This window comes from Miscanthus floridulus, chromosome 4, assembly GCF_019320115.1.
Source record: "Miscanthus floridulus cultivar M001 chromosome 4, ASM1932011v1, whole genome shotgun sequence".
Taxonomy (NCBI): Eukaryota; Viridiplantae; Streptophyta; class Magnoliopsida; order Poales; family Poaceae; genus Miscanthus; species Miscanthus floridulus.
Window position 1 is genome coordinate 75,797,128 of NC_089583.1, and position 26,936 is coordinate 75,824,063.

Sequence of the window (26,936 nt, forward strand, 5' to 3'; positions counted from 1 at the left end):
ACCATGTGGAGTTGGACCGACTTGAATATAACCCACCTAATGCCCATCCATCTCCCTATCCCATACCATATGAGTATCCAAACGCCACCTAAGATTGAACATGCATTCTTATATACAGAGGTTTCAATTGTAAAAATATATTTAACATAAAATGAAATGGATATCAGCAGTAGTTCAGAAGAAAGTAAACTGAGCAAATAAAATCTTTTCAAATGCTCAAGCACAGGTGTTATACTTACATGTTACGTCGAGGTTGCAGATATTTGAGATGTGAGTGACACATGACAATTTCTATTGAGTGTCTCCTCTTCAAATGAAGTTGAACATGACAAGCAATGATCTTTAAACTTAGGGGCTCTTGCGTTTGTACCCTTGTTTTGTATCGAAATTGTGGTTTTGCTCCTGTTTTTTTGACTTTGTGAATTTACCCCTACTGTGCCATTCACGAAGCACCAGTTTGCCTCTGCTCCGTCATCCACCCCTAACGGTGTTAAACTTTGTATAAAAGGACATGAATGCCCATGCGATTTTGCCTCTGTTTGTTATGCCTAATTGTGATTTTACCCTGATTTGGAATTAGACTTTTTTATTGTATGCTGACAATTGATTAAATTTGGTCAAACATATTTGGCACAACTTGCAATTATTTGAACTTAGATTTAATATTGATAAATATTCAAATTTTTGGCAACACCTTTGCTATATTTTTGGCCCTGAGTTTGGAGCTCCAACGAACATAAACCTTGCTGTATGGAGTTCTAGAAGCAAAACTCAGGTTGTACAGGTTGTAATACCACAGCTTGCATCCGGAGTCATACACATATGCGACACAATAGCATTTGCTGAGACAGGCTTGCTTACAATCCTCATCACTTCTTGCTAAACCATTCTGAGAATCATAAGGGAGCCGTGCAGCTTGTCCAGCAGGATAAAAGAGTCGTCATGTGCCGTTCGTCTCGTAGCTCAATGGAAGAGATCTCGATCTCGAGCAACCAGTAGCAAAGGATCCGAGGTTCCACTCAGCTAGATAGGAAGGCTCAAATCCATCGACGCAATCGCATTTGCCATTGCTTGTGCAAGCACCGAAATTGCCACAGAAGAAGCCACAATTTTTGCAATCTGAAGGGAAGGTCAAACGAGGTACCCAACTGAAAGGTCCTAATATGGCTAGAGGGGGGGGGGTGAATAGCCTATTTAAAAATCTACAAATCAATTAGAGCAATTTGATTAGTATGACAAATAGCGTAATGCAAACTTGCTCTAGCTCTACAAGGGTTGCAAGCCACCTATCCAACAATTCTAGTTGCAATGAATACTTAGGCACACAAACTTGCTATGTAATTGCTCACTAAGAGCTCTCAACCTTGCTACTCTAAAGAGCTCAACTAGATGAATGTAAATAATAAAGCAAGCTCTCAATTCTAATTACACTAAAGAGCTTGTATCAACTAGTTTGCAAGAATGTAATTGAGTGAGTAGAGTGATTATACCGACGTGTAGGGGATGAACCAATCACAAGATGAATATATAGCCAATCACCGAGAGAATGCCAAAGAAGAGAGACAATCGATTTTCTCCCGAGGTTCACGTGCTTGCCAACACGCTACGTCCCCGTTGTGTCGACCAACACTTGGTGGTTCGGCGGCTAAGAGGTGTTTCACAAACCTCGTCCACACGATTGGACACCGCAAGAACCGACCCACAAGTGAGGTAACTCAATGACACGAGCAATTTACTAGAGTTACCTTTCGGCACTCCGCCGGGGAAGGTACAACTCCCCTTACAATCACCGGAGACGGCCACGAACAATCACCAACTCGTGCCGATCCTCCACCGCTGCTCCAACCGTCTAGGTGGTGGCAACCACCAAGAGAAACAAGCGAAATCCGCAGCGCAACACGAATACCAAGTGCCTCTAGATGCAATCACTCAAGCAATGCACTTGGATTCTCTCCCAATCTCACAATGATGATGGATCAATGATGGAGATGAGTGGGATGGCTTTGGCTAAGCTCACAAGGATGCTATGTCAATGAAAATGTGCAAGAGTTATCCTTTGAGCCGGCCATGGGGCTATAAATAGAGCCCCCATCAAATAGAGCCGTTATACCCCTTCACTGGGCAAAAACGCGCTCTGACCGGACGCTCCGGTCATACTGACCGGACGCTGGCCCTCAGCGTCCGGTCACCCGATGGACGCCACGCGTCACCAGCTTCAAACGCTGTTCGTCAGATTTCAACGGCTACGAAGTTGACCGGACGCTCCGGTCAAAACTAACCGGACGCTGAAGCCCCAGCGTCCGGTCGTTTCCAGTAAGCTCCTCGAGGCATATTTTTTCGACCGGACGCGTCCGGTCCACCTTGACCGGACGCAGACCAGCGTCCGGTGCACAACCCTAGCGACTGTGCCGTCTGACAGCTCGACCGGACGCAGCCCTTCAGCGTCCGGTCGCTGAGTGACCCAGCGTCCGGTCAGTAGACCGACGTCAGCATCATTTCGACCAACTCCATTTCAACTCTAACTACTTCACCCTTACTCAAATGTGCCAACCACCAAGAATTTTGCATCCGGCGCAATAGAAAATAGATATTTCATTTTCCCAAAAGCGCCGAATCCCGCCTCGCAAGCTCGACGGGAGAGAGAGAGGGACCCAAACCCATCTCAACCCTGCAAACACCTTGCGCACATGTGTTAGCTTTTTTTTCACAAATATTTTCAAGGGTGTTAGCACTCCACTAGATCCTAAATGCATATGCAAAGAGTTAGAGCATCTAGTGGCACTTTGATAACCGCATTCCGATACGAGTTTCACTCCTCTTAATAGTACGGCTATCTATCCTAAATGTGATCACACTCACTAAGTGTCTTGATCACTAAAACAAAATGGCTCCTACATTTTATACCTTTGCCTTGAGCCTTTTGTTTTTCTCTTTCTTCTTTTCCAAGTTCAAGCATTTGATCATCACCATGCTATCACCATTGTCATGATCTTCGTCATTGCTTCATCACTTGGAGTAGTGCTACCTATCTCATAATCACTTTGATAAACTAGGTTAGCACTTAGGGTTTCATCAATTAACCAAAACCAAACTAGAGCTTTCACCAACCACTGCTATTGGCCGCTGCAGAATCCTCTTACCACCGCATCAAGCTGACTTGCCCCAGGAGGAACTGCAAGAACTCGGTCAGATTAGGGCTGTCCGGAGGATTTAGCACTAGTGAGCTGCCATTGTCTTGTGATGTCACCATCCCATCCGGGAAGGCCCCAAGGCTGGGATGCCTATCGGTGGTGAGCACGAACCTGTTCCTCCTTCTTCGGTCGACGCCAACGCTGTGCGAGTAACTCTTGTACGTCAAGGAGAAGTTGGCTCCCGTGTCGCCGGCGAGCTTGAGCCTGGTGCCGGGGAGCAGTGAGTCGCCGGGGGAATCGAAGCTCTGCCACAGCACCCGTGAGGCGTTGGCCTGGTCCCTCACCACCATGTTGCCGTCGCCAAGAAGCACCGCGGTCGTGGCGGGAGGCGACGGCCCGGCCCTCGCCACGGGCGAACACCAGCGGGTAGACCCGGCCTCCGTGATGCACAGGCTGCCGACGAAGACCTCCAGTGCCGCGGCGGAGAGGTCGGAGATGCCGACCCTGTCCCCGACCCAGAACGTGGGGCTAGTGCTCGGCATCCTCTTGAAGCGGACGCCCAGGAAGCGGTGGATGCCGGCGCCCGGGGCGAAGAATCCCAGCTCGAAGTCGCCGTTCTTGGACACGTGTGTCTAGTTCCTGGAGATGCCCGCGCCGGGGAGGATGGTGTCCGTCGTCGAAGTAGCGACGGCCAGTAGGAGGAAGAAGACGAGGAAGGTGGGCGACGCGCACCCGCGAGGCCCCAACGCTCCGCCCGCCCACCCTGATGCCGCTATCCCAGAGGTGCCCGACTGGAGCAGCAGATGGTGCAGCCGCGACCCTGTGGGCGGGGGACGGGGCGGCGACCGAGGCCCCTAGCCGCGCCGCAACGGGCGCAAGCCGAGGGGAGGGGTCGGGGCGGAGCCCGCCGCAGGCCACGCGGCGCCCCAGCCACTGCGGGCGTGAGCCTGGGGAGGAGCGGGGTGGAGTGAGGATGAGCTGCGCCGCCGCCAATAGTCGCGCCGCCGCCGGTACTCCCCAAACCCTAACACGCGAGCCGCGCCGCCGGAGTGTGGCGGAGGGAGGAGGAGACGCGCCGAGGGGGGGGGGAGCGGGAAGGAGGGAGGATGAGCCACGCCGAGGGGAGCGGGAAGGAGGGAGGAGGAGCTACGCCGCCACCGGTAGCTGTGCCGCTGCCAGGCCATGAAACCTTCTGCGAGTCGCGACTTCTCATCGAGAACGGGTCGAGCGAACAGGTGAGAAAGGAGAAAGGGACTGAGGAGTATCGTTGTCTTTTCATGTATGTGTCTTTTCTTTTTCTTTTTTTCTACCATTTAATCCAAGCATTTTAGACGGTGTTACAAAGCAGGGGTAGACGGGAGCTTCGTTCGAAAAAAGCGAGGGTAAAATCACAAAGTTAAAAAAAAGAGGGGCAAAATCACAATTGGAGTACTGAACAAGGGCAAGAACGCTATTTTCCCTTAAATTTATATAGTGTCTAAACTTAACTTATATGCTCAGGATCATCCCAATGCAGACCATCAATCAGTACATCATACTTGTGATCCATATGTGACTGCAAGCAATCAAGAATAACCAGGACATTGTTTACCTGGCTCTTTGATCTGTTTTCTGCTGTGAAAGTATAAACTTTATTGCCAACTTCTATCCAACTGCACCCGGTGTTTGTTTTCAGCCCTCTCTCCTTCATCACCTTCCTCACTCTTGCTACATCATCCCAGCAGCCAATGCTCCCATACAAATTCGCTAGCTGGACATGAGTTGCAGCACAACTTGGTTCCAGCTTTAGACGGTGCTCTGCAGCTTGTATGCCGATCGAAATGCTTCCATGCACCCTACAGGAAGCTAGCAGGGAGCCCCATATGATACCATTTGGAGGCATGGGCATTGTCTGGATCAGATCCCATGCTTCATCAAGCAGCCCTGCACGGCCAAAAAGATCGACCATACATGAGTAGTGATCTATCTCTGGTATTACTCCATGTTCAATCATTGCCCTGAAGCAGCGTCGGCCCTCAGCCACAAGGCATGCATGCCGGCATGATGAGAGCACACCTAGGAAGGAGATTGCATCCGGTATTATGTGCCCTTCCATTTCTTTAAGCAAGCCTAGGCAATGCTCAGCAAGGCCATGCTGTGAATATCCAAAGATCAAGGAGTTCCATGAGACGAGGTCCTTGCATGTAATGCTCCCAAATACAGTTTGTGCTTCACCAATACTCCCGCACTTTGCATACATTGATATCAGTGCATTGGACACATGCACATAGGAATCAAAACCCATTCTCATCTGTAGGGCTTGCACACTTTTACCAAGTACAAGAAATGCGTGATTAGTGCAGACACTGAAGATAGTTGCAAATGTGATGTCATTTGGCTTGCACACAGACCGCCTCATCAGTGCAAATAAATGGAGACATGGTTCGACCTGATTATCCTGGGCATAGCCAGAAATTAATGCAGTCCATGTCACAGTATTTTTCGCTGTCATATTTTGGAAAACCCGATGAGCAATTTTCAATTGGCTGCATCTTGAATAAAAACTGATCAGCGAGCTGCCAATGGGGATAGATGAGACGTATCCTACTTTCACTAGTAGAGCATGGAACTGTACACCTGCGGTAAGAGTTTTCCCATCAGCACAGTAACTCAGTGCAGATGCCAAAATAGATGCATCTGAACTGATTTGTCCCCTCCTATGCAACTCCACAATTTGCATAAACATGTCCTCCTTTGTGAGTCTAGTTATGGAGGGGCAAACTGAGGTATTATTTGAGACAATGTTACTGCGTTCAGGCTGTGCTTGATTTGAGCTTGAGTTAGCAAAGCTCTCTTTACCCTTACGCATAGCATGCAGTCTTGATTGTACTCCCAAGATGTCACCCATACAGCCATTGATAAGACGGTGATGCGACGGAACTTCCTCTTGGTCATGATGATGCTTGGATGGTACAAGGTCCAAAACTCTCAAAGCATTTTGAAGGTTGGCACGCCTTTGCTTTCTTGATCTCTCAAGTGTTGGGGATGTGCCAAAATTTGCCACAACTAGATGAATAGTTGCAGCCACCGCTGGCATAACAGCATGGCATTTGAAATGACAGTGGTAGAAGAGATGTCTGTGCATGTCAGCAGTGGACCATCAAGAAAAATTCCCATGGGTGTGCACATTCCACCGGCGCAAACAAGTTTGATTTTATAGTATAACTGCATCATAAATTCAGTAAAGTTAAGTCAAACTGTCAAAAATTAGGCTAATTGTGATAGGCTACAATTGTTTAAAGCAAAAGTATCAAACAGTCTTCCATGGCTAGAAAATTACAAGTATTCTACAAAAAATTAGAGCATCGCACAATATTGTTTCATGTAATTTCAAAATGCTTTGGATAAGATCTGAATACAAATAGCTTAACAATACTATGTCTCTACTACAATCACAGAATAGTTAGTTGCAAAAGACAGGGTGGAGGAAATAGATCCTTTTTTTTTTCCTGAACACACTAGCGCAAGTTCCTGTAGGATACCAGAGACTTCTACGTGGCATTCATACGCTGAATCACAAATTCATACTTCCCATCACTGGTTACTCACCAGAGACGCAGCGCAGCAGTAGCACTTAGCAGAGGCACAGCAGCAGGAGAAGAGGCAGAGCACTAGAGCAGCAGCGGCAGCGGCGGCCAGAAGGCACTGGTCACTGGGCAGGGGCGCTGACAGCCCGACCACGCTGCAGCTGCGCAGCCGCCGTAGAGGATGGGGACGTGCGGTGCAACCGCCCAGCGGAGTCCAGCTCCGGCGGCACCGCAGCGCGACGTCAGCGCTCAGAGGGAGCTGGGATCAAGAAAGACGGGGCGGCATCGTCTCGTCTGACAGCATTGGCCTGTCTGGGACTCGTTCAATCAAAGTTGGCTTTCTACCACAGCAGCTAGTGGGGTGAAGGCGCGATGGGGGCGGAGGGAGGCGGCGGCGGAGGACCGATGGGGGCGGAGGGAGCCGGCGGCGGAGGACCGTGGGGAGGAGATCGGCGACGGCAGAGGACGACCCGACGGTGGCGCGTGGTGGAGGGGCGGTGGGACGGAGGAGTAGGGAGAGGAAGAGAAGGGGCGGGGCGGGCGGCCCGGAGGCGGAGGCGGAGGCGGAGCAAGAGCGACGGCGCGAAGGATAGCGGCCGGGCGGAGGAGCAGGGAGAGAAGAAGAGTAGTCTGGGTCAAACTTCGAAGCCCATAACCACCCTTTGCTGGGCTTTTGGCCCAGCTCAGCCCAGCTCTCCAAACAATTGCACCGTAAAGGACAAAGGAAAAGGAGGATATAGCCGCCTACGGCATCCTCGATAAACCCAGTCCCATAGACCGCAAAGACACAGCCCCACCAGTCAGGTATTCACGCGCGCCGAGGCTCCCGTCCCCCACCGCAACCCGTGCACCGGGTCCATGCTAACGCCCTTCACCGGGGCGGCGAAAGATCTCAGCCGCGACGGGCTAGAGCGCCGGCGAGCGCTCGTCCACCCGGTCCTATAAACTGGCCACGGCTCCTCCTCTCGCGTCGCAGAGCCCAGCCTCGGGATGACGTGGCGTACCGCGACACCACCACGCCTCACTCAGCCCCACAGGTCTCCGACCAACCCCTTCTAGAAGCTTTCAAACCCTAGCGCGGGAGGAAGAGGAGCGTGGAGGAGCTCCAGGGATGGCGAAGGCGAGGAAGCAGAAGGGTGACGGTGGCGGTGCAGGCGGAGGCGCCACCGTGCTCCACCAGAAGCTCTGCCTCTCCATCGACATGGAGAACCAGCTGATCTACGGGTGAGCCGCGCCGCAGCTTTAACTGTGCCGAAGTAGCTGCGATCCTCTCCCCTGGTGCGCGCGCCATGACCTTTTGTGCGGGTTTAGCAGTTTTTCTGCGCTGTTTAGCGGGCGATGGGTTGAGGCGCGATGATTAGGGTTTGGAGCTCGAGGTGGAGCAGGGCGTTTATGCTGCGAGCGTTTGCGCTTTGTGTGTTGGAGTTAAAATGCTTTGTCTGATTTGTAAGACATATGACTCAATTTGTTTGCTGTTAATCAGTTATCGGATTTGATAGTGCAATGTCATTGCTGGGTACTGACTGAAGTTGATGCTACTGCCTGAGTAGTGAGCTGTACAATGTGATTACTTAATAATGTCTGGTGAAGCTTTGGTCGTCGACTTGTGCTTGGCAACTCATTTTGGGCTGTATCGTATTTTCAAATTCTATTAATTGCATTATTAACTGTTTGTACCTGTGCAACAATTAGTTGCCTGCGAGGTTTGAATTTCTGTGAAGCTTCGTTGTAAGCTGATTTAACCATGCACATTATGATGCTTTGTGTTATGATGGTTCTGCCTTAGTAATTGATCTGCCCTATGTTTACTGGATTCCTGTAATAGAGGGCGCAAATTACTGGGATGCTGTGCTGAAAGAGCCAATTTATCATTGTGTAAACCATGAGCTGTCTCTGTTGCCATCATGCTAAACAATGAGCTGCATTTTTTGTAAATCAAACCTTAAATTATTTTTTGAAACCTGACTGGGACGCATTTGACTTGCTGCTGTGCTACATTTGATAGACACTGTAGTATGCTAAATCCTTGTGAATTCAGGCCTTTTTGTAAACGCTAGATTTTTTTTGAAGTAGTAGTGCTTTGTTTTCACTGTGTTAACAGAAGGTAGGTTTTCCTCCCCCCCCAAAAAAAAAAAAAAACAGACAGAAGGTATCTTTAGCTTTCTCCATTTGAAATTAGTTCATTTGATTTGAGTAATCTAATGTAGAATTTTTTGAAAATATATACATATTTGTATTTATTATTTGTCACTTGTCAGAAAAGTGAGTATAATTCCTTGTAGTTCTTGTTAAGACAATATTAGTGAATTTAGTAAAGGAGCTGGTGGAAATTGCAACCTTTGTTTGCGGTTGTAGCCTTTGATAACTTCAAGTGTTGGCCTGTGTGTATCATAGTAGCTTGACACTGTTGGCAAGTCATTATAGTTGTCATTATTCTCCCAGGCAAGTTGCAGTTTAAGTTATTCTGCTAGATTCAACATTTGAATGCACTTTCCACTTTTCCATTGCATTATGCTCTTTAGTTAATGGGGCAAAGGATGCCAACTACACAAATTGGATTGGAAGCAACCTGTTCTTTTGGTGAATTGCATTTAAGCTATGTACAAAGTAACAACATGTGAGAACATATACATGCCTTCTGCATTTCGTTCGATGATGTGGTTACTTTTTGCTGTGTTACTCATTGATGTCTGTTTTTTTAACAATACAAAGTGTATAGGACCACTAAAATGATTATTAGAGACCAGTCTGGATGAACTTTACTCTATGTGCTGACAATATGACTGGGGGAGGCTGACAACTTGTTTTTGGTCCATTCATTAAGGTACACTGAGATAAAAGTTCTTCTAGCTGAAAACGACACATTTGCTCTACATGCTGACAATATGACGATCAGGAGCATTCTGGTGGATGGTGAAACTGTTGAGTTTGACTATTCCCCTCATTGGAAAAATGAAAGTGATCAACCTAATTGGTCTTCAATATCATGTTTGAAGACTGCTGCTGATGCTGCATGTTCAACGTATACTTCGTCTCTAAATCGAGAAGCTACACCAAATCTTATTGTGTCATCTGAGAGATCAGTCAAGTCAATGACTGAGCAGCAGTTAGATGAAAACAGTGAAAAGCATGAAGAAAATAGTGGAAGGCTTGAACAACATGGTGGAAAGCCCGTTCAAACTTCCTATGATCAAATTGTTAATGGCTGCAATGGTTCTGCAGTGGAAGAGGGAATAGAAAATTCTGCAGTGGAAGAAGGAAAAGAAAAAGAAAAGGAAAAGGAAGAGGAAAATGGAAATGAGAAGAGCAAGGAAAATGGAAATGAGTCTGAAAATGAAAAGGTAGAAGGAATGTGTACACATAATTTATCAGCTATTTATGTATTATTAGACATGCGCAGACATGATACTTTCGTTAACATATTATAGGTGAAGAACATAAAACTGGTTCACATAGATTATATTTTGGAGAAGGCTGAAACTGGCATTCACTTCGTTGGCAATGTCATGCATAGCAGTAGTCAGATAAGGCGGGCACACTGTTGGTTTCCTTGTGTTGATAGTTCCACACAACGCTGTCCGTAAGTTAAATTTATTCTTTCCTGCTTTTGTAAATCCTGGTATAATATTTGCCTTCGCATGTTAATAATTCTCTTTATACCATGTTATGCCCAGATTTGACCTAGAATTTACAGTTAGCACAGATTTCATCGCTGTCAGCAATGGTGACTTGCTTTACCAGGTATGCGTTCAATCTTGATCAAGAGGTCTAGAGAGAATATTAAATTCCTTGTTTTGGAAGAACTGACTTTTGTGAAGTAACAAGGAGGCTCTTTTAGCTTTAATGCACTTGGTATTACAGTTCGTTTTTCTGTGTGTAAATGTTACATGATGTTCTCTTTTTGTACTGTTTCCTGATCTTGGAAGGTCTTTCTCTTTCACATTCTGCTTGTGCTACATCATGCAGGTCTTAAGTAAGGAAGATCCTTCAAAAAAAACTTATGTGTATAAATTGAACACTCCAGTTAGTGCACAGTGGATATCCTTGGTTGTTGGTCCGCTTGAAGTTCTCCCTGACCAAAATGACATAAATGTCTCACACATCTGTTTATCCCCTGCTTTGGCAAAGCTTCAGAACACTATTGCATGTTTCCACGATGCATACAGGTGCTGATCAATCATTTTTTGTGAAAAGTGCTTAGTTTGTGTTGGTTTTATTAGTATCTGAATAAGCTTCTTTTTTTGATTGATTTCTGAAATTTGCGTTTTGTTTGTAGGTGTTATGAAGACTATCTTGCTGCACCATTTCCCTTAGGTTTATACAAGCAGATTTTTCTTCCATCTGAAATGACTGTATTACCAGCAAGCTTAGGAGCCTCCACGTGCATCTTCAGTTCTGATATCTTGCATGATGAGAAGGTTATAGATCAGGTGCGTGTGTTTCTCTTACTTTACTCCCCCGCCCCCTTTGAGGTTGACCAAAAAATTTGACGCCATACTTTTTCACGAGATGCGAATGTGTCGCTGCTATAGCATGTGCTTATCAATTGTGGTAATTCTCTATTTAACTATTTTTCTTGTTAGCTGTTGTTTTTGAGCTCCCCTTGCCCACTGAGAGCATTTAGCATCAGTAATTCTACTCCAGTATTTTTGTTTTAACTAAGTTAGATTCTGCTGTAGATGCCTGTATGACACTACATGCTTGTTAACTTGATCAATTAGTTTGGTACCTCCAGCAGATACTGTAAATATGTTTGGAATATGTCAAATACTTCTGCATGTTTGCATGCCTTGTATTTTGTATTTTTGCTGTCATCCTTGGGATAGGAATGCATGAAAATCTGCAATCCATGTGCCTGAATCATGATCTGCTATTACTTTTACTTTTTCTTACTAGGCATTTACCTTGCTTCTTTGTATCCCCTTAACTAGTGGCTTGGTAACGCTTTCTACTAGGCATTAACCTTGCTTCTTTGTATCCCCTTAATTAGTGGCTCTTGGTAATGCTTTGTGTACCTGTATTCCATTATAGTCAGGAATTATGTTTTTCTTCATAACTTGCACTGGCTAACATGTAAAATAGTTCAGATAATTGGCACAAGAATCAAACTGGCTTATGCCCTTGCAAAGCAATGGTTTGGAATATACACAAGTGCAGAGGAGCCCAATGACGGTAATTCATCTCTAGCTGTTCATTCATGTAGGTATTACACTATTACTTATTATTACATAGGTAAAACACTGTTGCCAAACAATTTCCTGCATGAACAGAATGGCTGTTGGATGGTTTGGCTGGTTTTCTAACTGAGTTGTTTATCAAGCGTTACCTTGGGAATAACGAAGCACGTTATAGGCGTTTCAAGGTTCGTCTTTTACCAAAAGCATATGTTACTCTGATTCTTGTTATCGCTGAATGATCAATTATACGGATATTTTGAATAGCACGTCTATAGAATAACTTATTCTATGGCCATTTGGATTTACCATAACGATTTGGCATGAGATTCAATGGGATCATTTAGATTTGTTTATCATTTTAGTTTTTTTTCACGCAGGAGAGCTGTGTGTCTTTGTCCTATAGAGAGAGAATGGGGAAAGAGCCCTGTACAAAGCAACCTCCCCTGTACAAAGCAACCTCCCAACCTCATGTAGAGGTAAAACGAGGTTGATAAGCATGAGATGACATGCAGCTCTCCTGCGCCATTCAAGAAAAAAAAAATACAGTTTTGAGAATAATCGCTTGTTAAATCATAATAAGGCCTCACCCAGTCACCCTACACATGACTAGCAAATAATTTTTGGAGCTTTCTAACTGCCAAGCAAATACACAAACATTTAGGATGCGCTGCACCGTTTCCTCTTCTTGATCTGACAACACACTTCTCTAGATGTGGGAGTCCCCATTTATTGAATTGCAGCGAAAGGACCTCTAGTAGGTGGCTTGAGTAGCATTTCTCAGGTCGTGGGTTCAACTCCTCGTGGGAGCGAATTTCAGGCTGGGGTTAAAAAAAAGGAAAAAGTCTACATAACCCCCTGACGTATTGAGGGTGGTCTACATAACCCCCTAAACTATAAAACCAGGTATTTTACACATGAAACTTTGTAAAACCGGACAAATAACCCCCTGAGTGGTTTTGCTAGGTGGTTTTGCATATGTCAGCGCTCCACGCTGTCTACTTTGATGACGTGGCCTCTAGGACTCTTGGCAGCGTGCGGGAGGGAAAAAAATCGCAATTTTTTCGTTTCTGGGCGGGACCGTGAGAGGCCAGCGGCAGCGGAGCATCTTGCGGCAGCCAGCGGCTGCCCATCTTGCTTTGCGGCGGCAGCCAGCTGCGATGCGCGGCAGCTGCTTTCAGGGGCGGCGGGTGGCTGCGGCTGCGGCAGTCCTTCGGTGGCCAGGTTAGAATGCCACGTAGGCAAAACTGGATGCCAAAACCACTCTAGGGGGTTATTTGTCCAGTTTTACAAAGTTTAATGTTTACAATACCTGGTTTTGTAGTTCAGGGGGTTACGTAGACCACCCTCAATATGTCAGGGGGTTATGTTGACTTTTTCCTTAAAAAAATGCCCTCGTTTGTCCCACGCCAAAGCATAGGTCTAAGGCCTGGCCCCGGTCGCGGTTGTTCTCACATGGGCTAGGGTGTCACTGTGTGGGAAGGTTTTCTTGTTAATGCAATGTTTGGGGGCTGTCTTACCCCCGTAGGTTGAGTTTTCTTTTTATTGAGTTGCATGTAGTTACAAGTTCAAACCAAAAGCTTAAGCTGATGGGGAAGGTGGGCAATTCACTTTATATTTCAAGAAACCCCCTCACATTGAGGCTCCCTATGTGGAATAGGAGTAGGCAGCAATTATTTCATTTAATTTAATCAAGATTCGAACTCGAGACTTCTTGCTCATGCACTGACCAGTTTAACCCAAAAGCTTAAGTTATGGGGAATGTGGGCAATTCATTTTATATTTCAACACTTGCGCTAGGCAACCTGCAGTCCAGCATATGTTCTGGACTGCTAGCCATAAGAAGAAGGGCGGGCCTGGTGCAAGCGGTAGAGTCTTACCGCCTGTGACCGGAAGGTCCCGGGTTCGAGTCGCGGTCTCCTCGCATTGCACAGGCGAGGGTAAGGCTTGCCACTGACACCCTTCCCCAGACCCCGCACAGAGCGGGAGCTCTCTGCACTGGGTACACCCTGCTAGCCATAAGAACGCCTTGCATTTGGTTGGAGCCTAAGTTTTGCATAATCGCTTCCAACAATTAGTCTAATCACATAAAAACTTTATAATACAAAAATGGTTACATTGGATTTGTATTTAGAAATACTTTCTAATGGTCATACTTTTGTTGCCACAAATTAGAACTAATAGTCAAAGTGTGATCTTTAAGATCACACCAAGTCAAATCATGCCTTATATTTTGGGACGGAGGGGTATATTTTAATAATGCAAAAGGTGCTATGAAGGTAATGATCTTTGTGATGCCATTGTTATGTTAATAATTGATATTTAAGTAGCATTTGGACCAGATAGTTCTTGAGGTAGGTTTCATGCGTGCTCTTCAATTACATATTGGTCAGAAGGGAAAAACATTCAGGTGTCATTTGGATAGTGGGAAATGGTGGGTGGGGACAGGATACAAGGGGGTGGGTTAAATGACAAATGATCTAAACCCATGTTTTGCTACTGGGAATGAGATATACTGTAGCATAGGGTAATAAGACTTATCCCACCTATCTAAAACCAGTTGTAGAGGCAGGTTATGGGAGCTGGGTGTGAACTTACCCCTCCACCCGAGCTCATGATGACACCCACTGCACACCACCACTTGATGTGCTCCTGCGCTTGTTGTAGAACGCAGCCCACTTTGTCTTGTGCAGGAAGTAGCACACTGCCCATCTCCATAAGGTTTGGTTATCATTGGGCACACTGCTTCATTGGATCCCACCGCTGCCAGGTTTGGGTATCATTGAGGATCGCCCTCCTTCAATGCCTGCTGCAGCTACTGTCCGGTTCCGTTGATCACATGCTGTCTGCCACCGCTCCCACAGTTGACCTTGCTGCGGCTCGTGCAGCATGGCCTGCTGGCTCCTGCGCTTATGCCTGCATTAAGTCATGCTCAAGGCTGCATAGGCCCAGTGCTGCTTCTGTGGGTGGATAGTGAGTTTTAATTTGTGTATAGAGAACTTGGATGAGAGTAGTTGAGATCTTGATGGGGGTGTACTACTTATTGCTTACCAAAAGGGGTATTTTTGTCTTTTAGATACTCATCCCAATCCCTTACTGATCATCCACACAAAAGGAATGGACGACAAATACATATCCTTATCACAATTCGAGTAGTCCATTTGCTAGAACTCTACCATATCCCATTCCAATGGTGAATCCAAACACCACCTTATCATAGGTTTATTGAGGATTGCGTATCAATTTGTGGTTTTCATGTAGCAATAATTCCTTCTGCCATGCATATATACATTCATTAACTAGATCATTGAATATCATTATTATTTTTATAAGAATTGAATATCACTATTCTTTTGTATTTGTAATAGGCTAACTGCACAGTATGTGAGTCTGATGTTAGTGGTGCAACTGCTTTGAGCTCTACTGCTGCTTCAAGTGATTTATATGGAACTCAAACAATCGGTTCATATGGGAAAGTTCGATCGTTGAAAGCTGTAAGTTTTGAGCATTTCAAGTACACTGGTCTATATATATTCTTCTCTCATTTTTTTCTCTTGAATTTTGAACAGGTAGCTTGTTCTTCAAATGTTGGAGAAGCAGATGGGGCCAGACTCCTTTCGGAAGGTATTTTCATCTTTGATACAGCTATTTGTTCTATAGATAACTTATATCTACATCATTGCAACACTTTGACTAAGCAACTGAATCGATGCGTACAAGTACAGGACTATTCATGATAGGAGTTACTGCAGTGTGTGTGTGTATGTGTTTCTTGCTTGTCCTTTTCGGTCTAGGCTCAGAGTATTTTTTTTTCTCTCTTCTAGTTAGTTCCCTAACTTGTTTTTTCTCACCCCTCACGGCTTGGCCCGGAGTGAGGTGGTGATCTTTGTACGGGGCCGTTTTTTCCTCTCTTAATACAAAGGTACGCAGCTCTCCTGCGTATTCGAGGGAAAAAAAGGAGTTACTGTGTTTCAGATACTAATCATCCCTTTTTTTCATCTATATCCATAGTTGAAAATTCTAGATAATATCTAGGTAGGAGCAAACTACCTATTGGCTGTTTTTTGTACCTGGTTATTTCGTAATTGAAGATTATCTATATATATATATTACTTCTGATAGGCTTCAATTGTTCCCAATTTCAGATTTTGCAGGTGATAGTGGCTCCAAATCGTGCCTCTAGAACACTTAGTACGAAAGAGGTATAACAAATTGCCAGCTTTTCCATCCCTCCACCTTTTGTTAGCCTTGAGTCTATATGAATATTAATTTAGTATAAGGGTAGAATAGGATGAGATGAGTGCCCCCACAATTATATTCCCTATTTCCCTAAAATGTTTGTAGGGATAAAGTAACTTTCATTTGTAATCGAGGTAGAGTTTGTATCGTGGGCTAGAGCTGCTTTTAAGTTGTACTGAGCACTAGCATAGTATTAGCCTATGCTGATGGATGTGGTATGTGGTGTTACTTATGACAGTGTTAATCTATGTATAGATAATCTTCAATTAAGAAATATAGGGTCCTTTATTTCCCTCAGTTACATTGTTGTGTACTAATGTGGTGTTTATGCACTCTGTTATATTAACTATTTATACTGTTGAACAAAACAAATGTAATATGATTATCTGTAAAATTGATGCAGAATTGTTATTGTTTTACTTCCTCTTATTCAGTTCAGGCACCTTGCAAATAAGGTCGGTAACCTCGAACGCCCATTCCTGAAAGAATTCTTTCCACGGTGGGTTGAATCTTGTGGATGTCCAATTATGAGGTAAAAGAAATTATTTGTTGTTTGCATGTATCCAAGTTTTGACATTCTTTTATTCATTATCTCCTTGTACTTAATATCATAATCATTCTGCTTGGAAGATTGGGAATCTCATATAGCAAAAAACGGAATATGATTGAATTAGCCGTTTCAAGGGGTTGCACAGCAAAAGCTACACCAGATCCTGGTAGTCACACCAACGGTGACCCTAGAGAAGGCGATGCTGGATGGCCAGGAATGATGAGTGTACGCGTTCATGAGACTGATGGGGCGTATGATCATCCAGTTCTGCCAATGGCTGGTGAAGCTTTACAGGTGGTGGAAATACAGTGTCATTCCAGACTAGCAGCAAAGCGCGTTTGGAAATCAAAAAAGAACACAAAACTTGATGGTTCTGATGACAACATAGATGCCTCTACTCAAGAGAACCGCACAAGGTATATTTCCACTTGCCTTTTATTCATTTTTACCATTTATTTTATATCTCACTTACATTGCTGACATGTGCAGCGTGGATTCACCTTTGTTGTGGATTAGAGTAGACCCGGAGATGGAATATCTTGCTGAGATCCATTTTCACCAGCCAGTTCAGATGTGGGTGGGTGTTACCAACTTACCATATAAACCTAATTTTTTATTGACTGGCAACAGTCCTGTGTTATCATCTGCATGAAATTGATACTTATTACTGAAGATGGTGTTGGACACATGGAGTAAGTTGATGCTGAATAATTTCTGCTAAGTCAGTCTTGGTGGTTTAAGACGTTTGACCAGGAGAAAAGTTCTCCCCTACTCTACTTACTTTGATAATGTACCAAATTTTGGTAATGAAGATCCAGTTATAAGATGTTCTTGTATATAAATAATTTTCTAGACGTCAGGAACACTGAGGGGGTGTTTGGTTTAAGGAATAGGCTAATCCATCTCGTTTTTTTTTCTCGAACACTGCAGGAGAGCTGCGTATCATTATATTAGTAGAAGAAAAGAAATAGTCTTACAGAGACTGAAACCCACAAACACCCACACACACCCACTAGACCATAGAAGCTAAATCACCGGAAAAGAGTTACAAGGACGACCACGAACCCCCCCACCCCCTGCAGAAACCTAAGTTGCAGTTTCGGGCAGAGATTAGGGAAATCCCCGTAGCCCCTGCCACACTCCACCAAGCAGCCTCCTCCTTGGCCAGGTACAGGACCGAGTTAACATTTGGGACTGCTCCATTGAAAAGACAGTCATTTCTGTGTCGCCAAATGCTCCAGGCTCCTAGGATGACCAGAGAATTCAGACCCCTTCTTAGATCACCTTGAACAGCACCATCAATCTTTCTCCACCAATCATCAAAATTCTGATCAGCAGGTGTTGGAGCAAGGGTTGCAGCACCAAAATGAGAGAGGAAGGAGAACCAAAATATTCTTGAAAAAACACAGCCTACAAGAAGGTGATGAAGATCTTCCTCAAGCTGGTCACACAGGACACATTTCTGGATGAGGGAGGCCCCTCTTTGCTAACCTGTCTGCAGTCCAGCACCTGTTATGGGCCACTAACCACATAAAAAATCTGCATTTTGGGGGCGCCCAAGTTTTCCAAGTTCTCTCAAAGGGTTCAAAAGAGATGGCTCCATAAAACAGGGCGTTGTAGGCGCTCATTGCTGTGTACTGGCCTGAAGAGGAAAGCCTCCATAAATGTCTGTCAGGGATGCTCTCATTCAGCTCCACCACTCTTCACCTTTTGGTTTGGTTTGGTTTGTAGAATAGCATGGGTTGATCCACAACCGACCTCACCCTCATAAGCAGTTATTATTAGTATAAGCACGAGGAATGGAGAAATCCACCAAAATTCATGGAACGAACTCATGATGCACCACCTCATCTAGGATGCCATGGTAACTCCCAAACACCCTCTAACTCAGTCTCTTTGAGACTTGAATCTTAATCTTAATACCTACTTCTGGAAAGTATTGTGATACATTCCTGAGCTTGTCTCATGACTACTATTAGAGATTCAGAGTTGATGCGTCACTTGTACAGCCTTTGATTCGTATCACATCCAGTGTTCTTAAGGTGTTACCTAGTCATCGTCTAGGTGATGAGGCACACTCGCGGGGGCAAGGCTTCCCTGAAGCCTAGCCAAAGGGAGGGGAGGGACCAAGGAGAAGAAATTGACTGAGGGACAGTCATTGGCACATCTCTCCCTCCTCACACTGGAAGGGGTTGGTGGCAGACCTCAAATTGGATTTGGGGTGGGGGGGGAGAGGAAAAAATCATGGTTGGCGGGGCTGCAGTGGTGTTTGGTGTGACAGGGCTCAATGCAGCTTCATTTTGTCCCCCCTGTCTGATTCATTCATTTTTTTTTATGTTTACTGCCAGATCAATCAGTTGGAGAAAGACAAAGATGTTATATCTCAATCGCAGGCAATATCTGTCCTGGAGAAATTACCTCAGCTGTCTTCTGCTGTGATTAATGCCCTCAATAATTTCCTAAATGACACAAAGGTATTTTAAGTTTCCAAAAATAATGCTTATTGAAATCTTATAATTCAAGGTTATTCAGTAACTGATTAGTTAAATCAGGCCTTCTGGAGAGTTAGAATTGAAGCAGCATATGCACTAGCTGTTACATCATCTGAGGTATGTTTCTTTAATGTTTGCTACTCTTGGTCAGCCATATTTTATTGCTTTATGTATTCAGAGAGATTTCGGTTTCGAGATATCTGAATAACCAATACTTTACACATTGTTAGTTCGATAAAAAAAAACTTTATGCATTGTTAATAGTTAACTATCTTCTGTATCGAATTATTCTTTTGCGGAAAGGGCCTACCGAACTTGCTTGGGACAAATGTTTTACTTAAGGAGATTCATGGTATGAGTTGTCCAACAAAGTAGCTCCTCCTTCATTTGAAGAATTTTTGCATTTCCTAGTGGATTCTTAGTATTGTGACAGAAATCAAAGGGAAACAAAGCAGATGCGAAAGTATTTCACATAAAAGCTCTATCTGAAGTGGTACAGAATAAATGAAATAATAAAAAAATAACAATATAAATAAAATTGAAAAGAATGTGTCAGGAAAGTCTCCTTGTTCTTGTATTTTGTTACCTTTTTTTTTTGCTGCTCCAGCAAGTCATTGATTGACATTACTGAAGCATATTAACATGCATTGCCTTGTAAATTTTATGTTGTGCTGTATGCATTTGTTTCACTCCGTTCAACAACAAAGGTGGGATATTTGGTAGATCTTACTTCTTACCGCTTTTCTAGCTCGCTTGGATGCATTCTATTTTACACAAGTATCTTACATGAGTTTATTTTGCTTCATTCAGGCAACTGATTTAGCTGGGTTGCTTCATCTGGTTAAGTTCTATAAAAGCCGCTGCTTTGATGCAGATATTGGAATGCCCAGGTCAAGATCTGCACCGTGCATAACTTGTTTTCCTTGTTGCAAGCTGTTGTGTATCATTGCTCTTTTTTTGTTCTTAATAAGGTCAATTCAAGTATCCTTCTGTTTTACTTATAGGCCAAACGACTTTCATGATGTCCCAGAGTACTTTGTTCTTGAGGTAATGCTTTGAGGTAGGAATTGTTATGTGAGTACGCATGGCCAAATAATCTATAGAGCACTATTACAACATTTCATGTATTAGGAATTGTTTGTGTCAGTTTGTGATATGCACATTTGAATAAAACAATGTACAACTCTTTTGGGTAATATAAGAATGGTGGGAAATGTTACAATGCATTTCTATAATCCATTATAGAATTCTTTGGACATTCAAATATAAAATGGCTGTTATTACACTTTCTAGCAAGACACCACTAGCCCTTTACATATCCAGATTGTCTTGCAGTTGATTGAGCTAGTAATTCAGTTACTGAAGGCATTATGGTTTGTAGCATACAAGCACTAATGAGATATAGTTTTTTTTGTATGTTCCTTTTGTTAGGCAATCCCCCATGCGGTAGCTCTTGTTAGATCATCAGACAAGAATAGCCCAAAAGGAGCCATTGAGTTTATTCTTCAGCTACTGAAGGTTGCTGCTGCTTTCTGTTTTACATTTTATTTACTTGTCATCTGTGGTCCTGTAACCATATTACTTATTTTTATAGACTATGGAGTAATTATTGTTCCTTTATTCATGATCATTAAGTGTATATGCTCATTGCTTTACTAATTCCCTAGGCAGAAATTACAATGTTTATGCTAATATGTTTTGCATATTTTGTGCCCCATTTTTTCAGTACAATGATAACAACGGGAATATTTACTCTGATGTGTACTGGCTATCTGCAATGGTCCTGGCAATAGGCGAACTGGAATTTGGCCAGCAGGTCTGTATGGATGCATATTATCTCGTAAAATATGACCTATATTTATTGTTAGATGCATTCCAACAAATCAGTTTATGCTTGGTGGGAACAAAATGATTTGATATGATTAGTTATGAACATACATGGTCGCCTTCATGGAATTAAGCTAGTCTGTGCAAGATAGAGTTTCCGGGGTTAACTAGACTGAATTGTTTTGTACACCTATTTGCTGGTCTAAAGCTAGTGCTTTATTCATTCAAAATGTGGAAATTTACAGTGGTGACTTGCCTGCATGATGTTAAGGCAATTGGTCTGATAAGAGTGGATCCTGTCCTGACCCAATGCTTCTTGTCAAAGTGGAGTAAATAAAACCATATATATTTTTTGGGTTCTTACTGCCCATGTCCTTTTAGATATTATGCTGCCTGATGCTCTTGTAGTGTTCTTCATTGAAGGAGAATATAATTGCTGGAGATTATGTTATATGGCATTAGGCCTCATGGGCTGATTATATAGAGTATATAGGACTAACACCTCACGTGGTTAGACAATGTGGTACTATTCCTAGTTACTCTAACATCCCCCCGCAGTCACAGCGGGAGCGCCGCGGATGGTGAGATTGGAGAAGAAGCTGAAGCTAACATCCCCTGCAGTCATAACAGTCGATGCGGCGCATATGATGTGGCTGGAGAAGAAGCCGATGAGTCCTCATGCAAGGCGGTAGCCCTTTGTGCCGATGTCGAGGTAGCCGAGCGTGAGGGCGCAATAGCCGTGGTCGAAGAAGCCGTGTTGAAGATGGCCGAGGTCGACGTAGTTGTGGTCGGATTGCCATGTCGATAGAGCTGCAGGCGCGCGAGGGGCGCCATGATGATGACGGAGACGCGTCGAGACAGTCGTCGTGGAAGGGGGCGATGCCGAAGTCAACGCAGTCAAGGCCGTCGTAGACGTAGAAGAAAGGCGACGACGCAGTCGAGGCAGACGGGGTAGGAACGGGAGGGTCGATGCCGAAGTCGATGCAGTCAAGCCACCTGTGCACCGAGGCGTGGGCTGGGTTTGCCAGTCCCAGCAACGCATCAGGGACGAAAGCACGCGTCAGTGTTGCCAATACCGGGCGTACAAGGTAGAGGGCCCCAACCACGGTGATGTTGTCGACGTGGTTGTGCTGGACTGAAGAAGAAGCAGTGCGAGAGCAGACGCATCGGCGAGCAGGGCTCAGCGACGATGCGAGGGGTGCGACCGGCGAGCATGGCTCAGCGACGGCGCGGGTAGCGGCAGCTCGATGACGAAGACCCAATCAGCAGGACGAAGACCTTGTGCAGACGGATGGCGCAGCAAAGAGTGCGCAGTACAGTCGTCGATGCACAAGGGGACGGTGATGTAGATGCAACGGCGAAGCGGACACACGGGGCGGCGGTGCTGCAGCCCGACGAGGCGACACGGCAGCAAGCCAGCAGCCCTGTTGCTCGGAGACGATGCGCATAGTACTCGGCGATGGACATCATGGGAGCCAGGTGGATCGCGCATAATCGGTTGTACGGACCGAGTACGCGCGAGGTGGAGTGACGATGGAAGAAGCCGGCGGAGGCGTCCCGATCTATGGTGGTGATGACGAACCGACGATGTAGACATGCGGACTGAATGACCGAGAAGCGACGCGGGAAGGCGTCCCCTCGGCATCGCCTGCCCCGGCCAGGCCGCACAGTCGAAGATGTAGATGTCATTGAAGTCGATTCCGATGCCGGAGTAGGTATGCACGAGGTCGACTGGCGATGGGCGACTCAATCCCGATGAGTGATCGGGCAAACAAAAAAGATACAGCAGCAACAGATCAGGTGTACCCCGGCAACAGTGCACCTCAGCGCGGCTCGTCCCGGCTCGCGGCACGAGCTGCCGGAGTCGAATGGGGCGGGGCGCACGGCGGGTCGCGGTCACGCGAGGTCGCACGAGGATGACGCAGATTGGCCGGCCGCCACCATGGCGGCGCGGTGTTGGGGTCGATCTGCCCGGGCCACCACCACGGCGGCGCGGGATGGGGTGACGCCCAGCATCCTCCACGGCGAGCGCGGAGAGGGCGGCGCGCGCCGCAAGAAGACCCGATCTGCCGCTTGACGACGACGAAGAGGGCGCGGGATCAATAGGATCCGGCGCCTAAAGAGGTGGCGCTGCCCCCGGCGGAGATCGATTTCTCCCCGGGGGCGCGCGGTGCGGAAGCGGCGGCGGCTAGGGTTAGGATCTAAACCTAGGCGAATGATACCATGAAGGAGAATATAATTGGTGGAGATTATGTTATATTGCATTGGGCCTCATGGGCTGATTATATAGAGTACATAGGACTAACACCTCACGTGGTTAGACAATGTGGTACTATTCCTAGTTACTCTAACATTCGTGAATTTCATTTAAGGCATTTATGATTGTACACAAAATGAGATCGAGCTTTTCTGCAGGGCATGGGCTTCCTATCCTCCCTTCTCAAGCGAATTGATCGGCTCTTGCAATTTGACAAGTCTGTGGAGCTTCCCAACAATGTGTTATTTATTTAGATGTCATCCTGTTCTGAAAGTTGGTAATAATTGGCCTGAAAACCTTTGTGCAGCTTTATGCCTGGTTATAATGGGGTCTTGACTGTCAGCTGCATTCGAACCCTTGCACGAATAGCAAGGAGGGTGTCATCTTCTGTATGTCTTGTAAGAAGTCCCATCACTCTTCTCCACATCTTGTCCATAAGCTGTTGTGCTCTGCATTGTGCATATCACATTCATGCATAACTTCTCGTTACTGCAGGACCGCATTTGTGAATTGATTGCCCCTTTCCGCGACATGGACAAACCATGGAAAGTTCGAATTGAAGCTAGCAGGGTTCTTATTGATCTTGAGTTACACCATAAAGGACTTGATGCAGCTCTTTTGTTGTTCTTGAAATATGTAGATGAAGAAAAGTCTTTGCGAGGTTGGATTGCTAGAATACTTTTAGCTTGTTTTGTATGCTTTGTTATCTTTTGACATGGAAGCTGTTGCAGGAGCAACAAAGTTGGCTGTTCATGTCTTGCGTATATGTCAAGCAAGTATTGTTCCTTACGCCAATGATCAAATAAATTTGACAACTCTAATTGGTCTTCTTCATCTGCTTGCTGGCACAAAAGCATACAATAACATATTTCTTCGTCATCATGTGTTCTGTATATTGCAAGTTGCCGCTGGAAGGTTAGCGAATTTGTTATTGCACATGTATTCATTATTTTCTTTCATCAATCACTTGTTATTGCATTGACCTTTGCATATCAACACACACACACACACATGGCTTTTTTTTTCTAATTCAACTATTGTACTGCTATGATTAACAATCTTTTTATTAAAATATTTCAAACATCAAAATGAAAAATGATTTCAGTTTGAAAACGGGGACATGAACTTGCATGCTTTTCTACTCAAGATTTTTAAGCACATGTATTCCACCATTGAGCTAACCATTCCCCCTGATTGGAATCATTCTGCTAACTGAATCCTTGACATTCGTACTGATTTTATCAGTTCCAGCATACACCCTGTAAGGACAATGTCCACCACCTCAATACACATGTATTCAAAGTACTTGGGAGATAGAAAATCACATATTTCAGTAGTATTCTCTCCGCCCAGAAAATAATGCAATTCTAGCACACTACCAAGTTAAAGTACCTTGAGTTTGACTAATTTGGTTAAACTTTAGATACTTCAATAAAGAATGCACCTAGAATTGCATTCTTTTTGAGACGGAGGTAGTCTCAATTTTGGGTTACGTATGACCCAACTAAAATAAATTTTCTCCATTTTTTACTTCCACCATGCCAAGCATGAGTCAATGTTGGTATTTTGTGCTAATTTTGCTCTCATATTGACATTTTGATTCAGGTCCCCAACATTATTTGGTGTTCCAAAGGTCGTCACACCCCCTCCGGTGGTCAAGGACATATGTAGTGATCAGCACACTAAAGCTGATTCCTCAATTCCTCAAACATCAAAGCCTCAGGAACTTTCCACTAGCACTCCTAGTGTCCGGGAGGTCTTACCTACCTCCGGACCCACTAAAGATGCTGATAATATATCTAACTGCAGCGAAAGAAGGAATGTGGTCAAAATTAGGGTGAAGCTTACTGTGTCTTCCAGTAAAGCATCTGATGCTGACCACAGAGGCCATTCTCATGGTGGAAGAAATGAAAATGAACTGGGTCCATGTAGTTCAATGTCAGTGGATGCCCCCATGGTTGGGGCAGCAAATGAACCATTAAATGTAAGCAACCATAACATTGAGGAACAGAACTCATGTCATGACCGTGAATCAAGGATGTCAGCAAGCGTTAGCAATGCTAAGCTAATGGACAGGCATGAGATTTCCAAGGAGCTACAGTGTACTGCTGATTCAAGGCTGGATGCCCTTCCCAAGGATCAGTTCTCTCCTGCCATTAATCCGCCAGAAGTTTTAGACAAGCCTGGCAGTCAGCTTGAAGGTGTCTCCACCAGCTATGATGGAAACCAAGCTCCAGAATCTGTGAACGGAGTGGAAACGAAAGAGAGAAAGAAAAAAGACAAGAAAGATAAAAAGCGGAAACGTGATGAAAAACGAGATAAGAAAGATGACGCAGAGTATCTAGAGAAAAAGCGACTTAAGAAGGAGAAGAAGAAAATGGAGAAAGAGTTAGCCAGAAAGCAGCTAGAAGGTGAAGGAAGAGCTACCCCTGAACAGCGGAAAACAGTGAAACCTTCAGGTTCACAGGAAGTTTTGCCTGCAAGGCCACCAGCTCCAGTGCTAAGTGCTGAACCAGCTCCTGTTCGGAGCTCTGAACCTCAGGTATCAAGCAAGGAAACAACTGTAGATGCTGCACGTACAGCAGCCAAACCAAGGATAAAGATCAGAGTCAAGCCCATGGTAAGAAAACCTGAAGGGAACTAAAAAAGATTGTAGAATTGTGGCCAGGCTGCCACCATTTGTAAGGATTACTGTACAGCAGGAAAAAAATGCGGGTATGTTGTAGGTTGTACCATGAGTAGCCAGTTTTTTCGTGAATGGCTGATGTATCCCGTAAAAAAAACATTGCTCTGCCCTAGTAATTTCTGGGGTAATTGAAATCTGAGTTCTTGGGTAGTCCATGTTCTGTGCTGCTGTTGCTTTATCATCTCAGCACTTGTTATCTCACAGGTTCGTAGTGTTTGTTCGATTTGCTGGGTCTAAAACTGAAAGTGAAGGATCACTGTGCTCAATTTGTAGCTGTTGATGTGTTCATTTCAGATTTGAGAAGGCTTGATGGAATTAACTGCTGAGTTTGCGCTAACATTCTTTCTCTTTGCTGTGCTCTATCCCATAGCAAGTGCTAATGTTTAAGCTTGTTACACTGGTTCTTTGTCATTTCCGCAGATTTTGCTGATGAGGTCACTACTGAGTGCGTGCTGATCAGCTGTTATGTTCTCTTTGCTCTGCATTGCAACAGGTGATCAATGCTGGTTGCAGCGTCCACATCACACGATATACTTTACAGCTGCAAAAAACTAACTGTCTGATGACGCTAGCCGCGCCAGCCTTGCTCCTTGTTTGCCCCTATAATCGGAGGATTAAGGTACAATCCTTTGCATATTCTGAGAACAAGATATGAGGGTTGAATTCTAGATTGATCTAGCTAGAGGATAATGAAAGCTACTGACGATGACTTGTAAGGCACTGGTATATTCCTCGATCCACCGAGCATTTGTTCCTCTATAATGCGACACACAAAGTTGCAATAGACCATGTTCGCTTGTCTTATAAGTCGTATTATTTCAGCGAACAAACATGGTTTTTTCTCTCAAATCAGCGAACGGTACTTTCAGCCATGATTTTTCAGCAAAGCGAACATGGCCATATGCCCTGTTCGCTTGTTTGATAAGCCATGGCTGAAAGTACGGTTGACTAATTTGTTGTGAGAGAAAAATATTGTTCATTGGCTGAAAAAGTACGGTTTATAAACCAAGCGAA

The 26,936-nt window shown here is 44.8% G+C and overlaps 2 protein-coding genes and 1 pseudogene across 2 annotated transcripts; 1 reads left to right on the forward strand and 2 right to left on the reverse strand.

Annotated features, from left to right (window-relative positions):
• Positions 1-676: 676 nt before the first annotated feature.
• Positions 677-4,344, reverse strand: LOC136548664 (G-type lectin S-receptor-like serine/threonine-protein kinase At2g19130; annotated as a pseudogene).
• A 155-nt stretch (positions 4,345-4,499) lies between these two features.
• On the reverse strand, positions 4,500-7,358 carry LOC136549828 (pentatricopeptide repeat-containing protein At2g37320-like). Its single transcript, XM_066541250.1, has 2 exons — positions 6,720-7,358; positions 4,500-6,335 (listed from the first exon to the last, which is right to left on the reverse strand). The coding sequence occupies exon 2, from the start codon at positions 6,253-6,255 to the stop codon at positions 4,615-4,617; it is 1,641 nt and encodes a 546-aa protein (XP_066397347.1). The 5' UTR covers positions 6,256-6,335; positions 6,720-7,358; the 3' UTR covers positions 4,500-4,614.
• A 141-nt stretch (positions 7,359-7,499) lies between these two features.
• On the forward strand, positions 7,500-26,088 carry LOC136549829 (transcription initiation factor TFIID subunit 2-like). Its single transcript, XM_066541251.1, has 25 exons — positions 7,500-7,921; positions 9,522-10,038; positions 10,126-10,277; positions 10,372-10,438; positions 10,664-10,863; positions 10,974-11,127; positions 11,785-11,869; positions 11,968-12,059; positions 15,240-15,365; positions 15,445-15,495; positions 16,017-16,073; positions 16,545-16,642; positions 16,741-17,076; positions 17,150-17,237; positions 19,009-19,134; positions 19,213-19,269; positions 19,963-20,042; positions 20,157-20,199; positions 20,584-20,670; positions 20,879-20,968; positions 23,395-23,453; positions 23,544-23,634; positions 23,732-23,897; positions 23,968-24,151; positions 24,842-26,088. Exons 1-25 carry the CDS (start codon positions 7,809-7,811, stop codon positions 25,878-25,880), a joined length of 4,158 nt encoding a protein of 1,385 aa, XP_066397348.1. The 5' UTR covers positions 7,500-7,808; the 3' UTR covers positions 25,881-26,088.
• Positions 26,089-26,936: the final 848 nt, after the last annotated feature.

Coding starts and splice junctions, on each gene's coding strand:
- LOC136549828 (XM_066541250.1), bottom strand. CDS start 6,255: ATGCACAGACATCTCTTCTACCACTGTCATTTCAAATGCCATGCTGTT.
- LOC136549829 (XM_066541251.1), top strand. CDS start 7,809: ATGGCGAAGGCGAGGAAGCAGAAGGGTGACGGTGGCGGTGCAGGCGGA. Junction 10,039..10,125: donor ATGAGTCTGAAAATGAAAAG/GTAGAAGGAATG, acceptor AACATATTATAG/GTGAAGAACATAAAACTGGT. Junction 16,074..16,544: donor GAACACTTAGTACGAAAGAG/GTATAACAAATT, acceptor CCTCTTATTCAG/TTCAGGCACCTTGCAAATAA.